The sequence below is a fragment of the Myotis davidii genome, unplaced genomic scaffold, assembly GCF_000327345.1.
Source record: "Myotis davidii unplaced genomic scaffold, ASM32734v1 scaffold646, whole genome shotgun sequence".
Taxonomy (NCBI): domain Eukaryota; kingdom Metazoa; phylum Chordata; class Mammalia; order Chiroptera; family Vespertilionidae; genus Myotis; species Myotis davidii.
In genome coordinates, this window is record NW_006296801.1 from 393975 (window position 1) to 402250 (window position 8276).

The 8276-nt window shown below is 43.5% G+C and overlaps 1 protein-coding gene and 1 pseudogene across 1 annotated transcript in view; one reads left to right on the forward strand and one right to left on the reverse strand.

The window, feature by feature from the left end:
* Positions 1-1339, forward strand: part of AAMDC (adipogenesis associated, Mth938 domain containing) — a 19116-nt gene extending 17777 nt beyond the window's left edge. Inside the window, exon 4 of the mRNA XM_006772515.2 lies at positions 1177-1339. Within this exon, the coding sequence (XP_006772578.1) occupies positions 1177-1317 (141 nt within the window). The 3' untranslated portion in view covers positions 1318-1339. The remainder of the gene's footprint in view (positions 1-1176) is intronic.
* A 1012-nt stretch (positions 1340-2351) lies between these two features.
* Positions 2352-3432, reverse strand: LOC102757077 (annotated as a pseudogene).
* Between the last annotated feature and the right edge of the window lie 4844 nt (positions 3433-8276).

Sequence of the window (8276 nt, forward strand, 5' to 3'; positions counted from 1 at the left end):
ACCCTCATGTTCTCTTCAAGCTGCCTGGCTGCTGGCTGCCATCTTGGCTGGCAGTTAATTTGCATATCACCCTGATTAGCCAATGGGAAGGGTAGTGGACATATGGCTAATTACCATGTTTCTCTTTTATTAGATAGGATATATATATAGAGAGAGAGAGAGAATTTTCAGTTTAACCTAGTTTTTTTCTTGTTAAAATAATTCCTATCTATAAAGCTACTGTTATTATAAAATTGTTCATATAGAAAACATTCAGGACAAGCCAGAGTTGAGAATATCTAATAATAGCTTCCATTATTGAGAAACTTTTATATAAATTCATTTACAAATATTTATTTAGCATATTCTATAGGTTAGAAACTATTCTATCTTGTCACACTGGGGACAACAAGATAAGACAAAACAAGGTTCATGACCCGTATGTGTCATAAAAGAGTATACAATTTCAGATCATAATAAATTCTATGAAGAAAATGTTGACTTCTGAGGGGCTCCTCTCAATGGGGTGGTCAAGAGGCTTTTCTGAGAAGACATTTTAATTGCAGTATGCATACACTAGTTAACCTCATCCTCACGTCAACCCTGTAATGTATCATTACCCCATTTTACAGGGGAGGAAATTGGGGTTGAGAGGCTTTAAATAGCTGGCTTAAGATCTCTTGGTTGGTACATGGCAAAGTTAGAATTTAGGCTCAGGTTGGACTGACTAAAACATTTAACATTTACATGGTTTGGGGTCTGCACCATGCCAGACATTTACATACCTTCGCTAAATTAGTTCTCATACCAACCCTGAGAGCTAGGTATTATCATCCCTATTTCCATACAAAAAAACAAAGATGCAGAGAAGTTAATTCACTTACCCGGGGTCACACTGCTAGCAAGGACTTAAATCCAAGGCTAACTCCAAAATCAGTGCTTTTTCCATTTCATCTGAGATTTTTTTTCATCGTCTGAGATTTATGCATACATATCATGATATTGCTGTCAACTTCTTAGAAAGCCTTTTTAACACCCTGGGGCTCATGGCCAAATTTTTTGGAACAGTGACATTCTGGGTGATTGAGGAGTGACACTTGTCCCTGTCTAATTCTGTAGAGTATACATGCTTCACGGCAGAAAGAAAACCCTGGGGACCTCCCCCCACCACTTATTCATCTTTTTCCTTCCTCCTAGGTCCCCCCATCAACCCTGGAGTACCTTGAGAAACAAGGCATTGATGTACGAGTACTCCAGACAGAGAAGGCCGTAAAGGAGTACAATGCCTTGGCTGCCCAAGGTGTCAGGGTCGGAGGGGTCTTCCATTCCACCTGCTGATGAAGCCTTAAAACAAATCACTGTCCTGGCCAATATGGCTCAGTTGGTTGGAGCATCTGTGCACCAGAAGGTTGTGGGTTCGATCCCCAGTTGGGGTGAGTGTGGGAGGCAACTGATTTATTAATATCTCTCTCTCACATTGATGTTTCTCTCTCACTCTCCTTTCTCTCTCTCTTCCTTCTTCTCTAAAATAAAATTTAAAAATAAATAAAATCACTAAGCAATAATGCCTGAGACTACCACTCTTACCACTCTTCACACCAGCCTCTCCAAGCATTATTTTTACTTTTTTTTTATTGATTTCAGAGAGGGAGGGAGGAAGAGGGAGAGAGAAACGTCAGTGATGAGAGGGAATCATTGATTGGCTGCCTCCTGCATGCTCCACACTGGGGATTGAGCACGAAACCTGAGCATGTGTCCTTGACCAGAATCAAACCCAGGACCCTTCAATCTGTAGGCCAATGTTCTATCCACTGAACTGGCCAGGGCTATTTTTATTTTTTATTTTTTTTACATATATTTTTACTGATTTCAGAGAGGGAAAGGGAGAGAGAGATAGAAACATCAATGATGAGAGAGAATCATTGATCGGCTGCCTCCTGCACACTCCCTACTGGGGTTTGAGCCACAACCTGGGCACATGCCCTGACCGGGAATTGAACCATGACCTCCTGGTTCACAGATCAATGCTTAATCACTGAGCCACGCCGGCTGGGTGTCAAGCATTTTTGAACAGCTGCACATGCCAGGTCCTGAGGTAGGAAGGCTTTGGGATGCATGGGTGACTACAGTAAGGTTCCTGTCCTTAGTCGGGGAGGGGGACACTGAAAGTCAGGAGAATAGATGGACAGTTATCAAAGTTTTAAAAAATGGTGTTAGGCCAGTTTGAGAAAATAAAGGCAAAAATAAAGAAAAAAACTTTTTCTTTGAAGGACAAGAAAAACTTCAGTGCATTAAAATCACATTGCAATTGATGCCTTGGAATGTTTAGCCATCAGGTCAACCAGTATTTATCAAATATCTTTTTTTTTTCATTCATCAAAGGAAATATTTTATTCAAATTCCTAAAACAAATTTGAGGTGTTATGTTGGGTTTGAATTGAAGAAAAAGGCCCAGTTAAAAAATGGTTTTCATTTGACAGAAGCTGAAATAGGTGTATACATTCTAATCAAAGATCTGCCCCATGTGGCACTTTTCAGGTTTTTAAAAGTCTACCAGGCCAAACCCTTCGCCACCTTCGCTGCTTTTGCTTTGCTTTTCCCCTTTCCTTTTTCTCGCTTTGCCTTCAGCCTTTTTCTTTGCCTCTGGTTCATCCATATGGGGTTCTGTCCATGCTGGTCTAGACGACTCTTTTTGTTTCTCTTAATGCCGGTCTCCATTTTCATGTCATCTTTGTCATCTTTGACCACACACTGGGTCTTCTCTTCAGAATGTTTGGGGACCACCACAGTTGCTATCTCATGGACATCTTTCATTAAAACATCAGTATCTACTTTAAGAATACTTTTAAGTCTGCTAAGCTCCTTTGGGGCATTCTTTTTTCTCTTTTCAGCACGCATCTTCCTTTTCCACTTACTCTGTAAGCTTTTAGCCATATTTTATCTCAGGTTCACCACTCACCTTTATCAAATATCTTATATGCCAGCACTGCTATAGACTCCTGAGAAACATCATTAAAAGCTTTGTCTTCATGAGGCTTATATTCTAGAGGGGAAAATAAATAAATGAATAAATGCATAATGTAAGGAGACTCTGTTGAGAATAAAGCAGGATAAGAAGATAAGGCATGATTTGGGCTAGTTCAGATATGTGGTCAAGGGAAGTCTCTTTGAGCCTCTGGCAGAATCTTGAATTAATTCAGAGAGCACTTCAGTAACAGTAAAAGGAGCTGTCCTGATGAAACCAGACAACCAAGGGGTTCCTGCCTGTCAGTACTTGAGCCAATTAAGCAGAGACAGGGTTGAATCATATATGAGTATTTATTCCAATAATGCCAGCAGTATGGGAGAGAGGAACAGGTCACTCACAAAAACCTACTCTGCACCCTTCTGCCCCCTCCCCCCTCCGCCCCATAAGCCAGCTGCTTATATTGGGTAGAACAAAGATTACATGGGGAAGTAGGCAAAAGGAATAAGAATGATTATAATGGTTACAGGTTACAGGCAATGCGGGAGGGACTCCATTGTTTGGGCAACAAGGTTGCTAATCTTTCCATGATAAAATGGGAATGGGCCGGATTCCAAATCCAAGGTTAACTCCCAGGTCCCTGGGGCGTACAACTCCTAGCCAGGTTAGAATGTGCTTTCTTGAGAATGAGAACAAAACAGTCATGGTTAACAGAGCATGATTAATATTCCTTACTAGAGGCCCAGTGCACGGTGGGGTCCTTTGGCCTGGCCTGCGGGGATCAGGCCGAAACTGGCTCTTGGACATCCCCCGAGGGGTCCTGGATTGCGAGGGACCCCACCAGTGCATGAATTCGTGCACCGGGCGCCTAGTGTATGTATATTCAGCAACCTCAGTACTTGCATTCTGGCTAGGAAGGAATTCAGAGCAAGACCCAAACTGTAAGAGAACATTCATTTGGCAAATTAGAGAGGCAGAAGAAGTAATTCCTAGAATAAGTGGGTTTAGGAAGCAAGTTATGGAGCTTAGAGTGAGTGAGGAAGCTATGGCAATGCGCTGGGGGCAGGGAGGGGAAAGGGAAAGGCAACTGGTCCTCCTCCCTCCTCAGGACTTTAAAGGCGGAGATGTTAGGGGAGGTGCCAGGAAAACATCTTAATAGAATATTCAGGATTGTGGTCTCCACTGATGATAGGCCAGCACCAGGGCAGAGGTCATCATTCCATGCAGTTGATCCTGATGTGAGCTGTGGCTGGTTTTGTTGCTTATCTGGGCCTGGAGCTGAAATACAACTGAGGCCTAGATGTTATCTCTAGGGAAGAAAGGTCCTGGGGTCCAAACCTCAGGACCAGTAATATGCTAGGGGAGGAAAAGTTACCCTGGGGGTGAGGCTTTCCATCCTGGTGACCTGCACCTGGCTCATCGTCCTTGCTCTGCTCACATCTGTCTGTCCACCACTGTTCTAACTAAACCTGAGGCTCTTCAGACCGTTCTCCTTGGGTCTCCTCCCTCAGTTTGAAATGATGGGCCTGGACTAGGTGACCTTTATAAAGCTTAGGACGGACTGATAGGACTAGAATGTTATGAGCATCACCTCATTTTTCATCTGTCCCCCCCTCAAGCCTCCAAAGGGTTACAAGTGAGGGCTTTGGTGTCAAATAGATTTGACATTGAACTCTGGCTTTCTGCCATTCAGTGATTGGGCACTTATTCAATCCTTAGAATTAGACTGTTCTCATCTGTTAGACAGGGGTAGTATTAGTACCTGGAGTTAATGTCTTAAATGGATAATTCTTAGAAAGTCTTAGCACACTGCCTGGCATGTGGTAAGGACTCAATAAATTGAAGCCATTATTGTCATTATCTTTCTATTAATGGGGCTACTGTGTAAAGCCAGTTCATTTCATTTTATGGAGCCCAAAGGAACTATCAACTCTCTCTCATTTATTCAGTAATTCTCTTTCATGCCCATTTACTAAAGTCTCTAACTAATTTTCTTATGATCAGTTATTGCTGGGCCTTGGGGGTACTGCAATTAAGTTGGTTATAGTTCTTACCCTCAGGAGTTATGTGAAAGAGACAAATAAACAGACAACAAAGATACAGTGTGTTAACATTATAATAGTTACAAGGGCCAGAGATGGCATACAGGATGGACTAACTTATCCTACCAGGATGGAAAGAAAATTAGAGAAGACTTCAAACTGAGTCTTAAAGAAGGAGAAGATATTCTTTTATTTACCAAATAAATATTTGGCAAGTCTTCAACTAGACAATTACCAGACATGGCATTTTTCACAGCCATAACCAGAATTGCCCCACCACACTCCTGGTTAATTAGTTTCTCTCCATCTAAACGAAATATGTGCTTACCTGAAAGTCCATTAAAGTTACCCTTTTCGTTTAAGACACTGTGTCTGTAAGTCTATTGTAGTGCACATACCTGGGTGAGAGGAAACACTTAAGACCCACTGCTGTGTCTTCACCTCTTCCTACTACACACCTCAGGAGGCTACAGGAGCGAAGTCCTCACACACCTAACACCCAGCCTGGAGGCCCGGGAGGTCCTGCTCAGTCCCTTTTCTGCCCAAACCAGGCATTTGTCAGAGGACAGGCATTTTCTAGATCTCAGTTCCCTCAGCTCATAAAGCCAGGCACATAGACAGCTAGGATGTTTGATAAAATTCAGACTCATTTTCTACTGATGCAATCACATTTTTCTTTTCTTTTTTTGGTCAAATATGAGAGCTCCAGTGCGTGCTGAATTAGGCCTGGGTGTAATCAGTGTCCTAAGTGAGTTGTCTCCACATTAAAGAGAACTTAATACAAATTCTTCTAAAGACACAGAAGATCTGGAAGTGAGGCTATTAAACCGTATATAAACCTGCTAATAGCTCCACTGCTGAATCTGCTCTTCATGGTCAATGCTGGAAATGTGCCAAACCTGGAGAGGAGCTCTGTACTTGGTCCTTGTCTTCATTATTAAACCCTTTCATTCAATCTGTAGGTTGCACAGCCCTCACTGCTCACATTTAATTTCTTCATGCTTGAGTGGTTTCTGAGAGAAGTCTACCAAGTGCTAGGTGTGTATCTTTCTTCCCCATAATTCTGGTTTGCTGAAGTCAATCATGTCAAAGCCAAATAGAAAATCCTTTCAGAAACTCGAATCTCAGGCCTGGCTTTTGCAGGCATGCCATCGTTAAGTTAGCTCTGGATTCTTACATTCATTCATTCTTTCCTGGCCTGGTATGTGACAGGAGCTGTGCTGGGGATATAACATAGACATCCTTACTGTCCAGGTACTCACATACTCGTTGGAAGAAACAGACATATGAATACACAGCGATGATGCAGAAGTTGGAAACTGGCAGAAATCTATCTGGAGAAGTGTTTAGTTTGTCGCAGAGTAATTTTAACATTTGCTTTAGTAACCAAGATTTTTTAAGTTAGGTTTTTACATGAAAATACAGACTTTGGCTTTTCTAGAATATCTGATACCAACGGGCCCATACTTACAAAGAAATGAGTGGTGCTGAATAGCAACTGCCCCTAGGATTCTTCAGTCTCTGTTCTCTTCCCCTACACCTATAGAATCATTTCCCCCCACTTCCCTCCTTGGGGGCTTGTTATGAACATAAAATAAATATGACTGAAGAATGTATAGGTGAGAACAAAGAAGCAATCCACCAGGCCCGCAGGAAACACAGAGGTAAGCTCAGCCTTGAAAAATGAGAGGAAAGCAACCACAGGAGACAGTCTGAAGAGCACATTACAGGGCTCAGCAGGTCAAAGGTCTGAAGTGAGAGAAAGCATGGCGGGTGCTGGAAACAAATGCCGGTAATTACAGCTGGAGAAGTACAGAGAAATGTCTGGACCTGGACCTGGACCTGACCCTGACCCTAACCCTAAACCTAACCACCCTAACCCTAACCCTAATCCTAACAAAACCCTAACCCTAACAACTGCCGTTAATTACAGCTGGAGAAGGACGGAGAAATGTCTGGACCTGACCCTAACCCTAACCCCTACCCCTAACCCTAACAACCCTTACCCTAACCCTTCCCCTAACAACCCTAACCCTAAAACCCTGCTCCTACCCCTACCCCTACCCCTAACTCCCTAACCCTAAAACCCTACCCCTAACCCTAACAACCCTAACCCTAAAACCCTACCACTACCCCTACCCATAACCCTACCCCTATCCTACCCCTAACCCTAACAACCCTAACCCTAAAACCCTACCACTACCCCTACCCATAACCCTACCCCTATCCTACCCCTAACCCTAACAACCCTAACCCTAAAACCCTACCACTACCCCTACCCATAACCCTACCCCTATCCTACCCCTAACCCTAACAACCCTAACCCTAAAACCCTACCACTACCCCTACCCATAACCCTACCCCTATCCTACCCCTAACCCTAACAACCCTAACCCTAAAACCCTACCACTACCCCTACCCATAACCCTACCCCTACCCCTACCAACCCTAACCCTAACCCTAACCACCCTAGCCCTAACCCTAACACCCTAACCCTAACAATTGCTGATAATTACAGCTGGAGAAGTACTGAGAAATGTCAGGACCCAATCCTAACCCTAACCCTAAACCTAACGCTAACACCCCAACCCTAACACTAAAACCCTACCCCTACCCCTACCAACCCTAACCCTAAAACCCTAACCCTAACCCTAACCCCAACCCCAACCCCAACCGTAATCCTAACCCAGGGCTCAGCAGGTCCAAGGTCTGAGGTGAGAGAAACCATGGTGGGCGCTGGAAACTGCCGGTAATTACATCTAGAGAAGTACAGAGAAATGTCTGGACCTAACCCTGACCCTAAAACCCTAACCCTAACACCCTAACCCGAAAACCCTAACCCTAACCCTAAAACCCTAACCCTAACCCTAAGCCTGGGAGGATGTGGCTGGAGAAGATAGAAGGGCCTGAAGATCCTTCAAGGATAGTTTAGACTTTATGCTGGGACCAGAAGTGATCCACTTACAGGATTTTAAGCAGAGGAATGGTGTGATGAGGTCTGGGTTTTAGAAAGATTACTCTGACAGCTGTGTGAAGAATGGGCTGAAGGGGGTAAGATTTGTGACAAGATCATTAAAGCCAATGCTACCTTTTAGGAGAGATGCTGATGGCCTGCATCAGGATAGAAATAGTATAATGAGAAGGAGATTGAATCGATCTACATTTCCAGAATAGACTCTAAGGGACTTGACAACTATTTTTCTAGGAGGGCTGAGGAAGGAGTCCAAAGGGACACACGGTTTCTGGCTTTGACTGCCGGGTGCAGTGCAGACTGCTGGCTAAGACAGAAT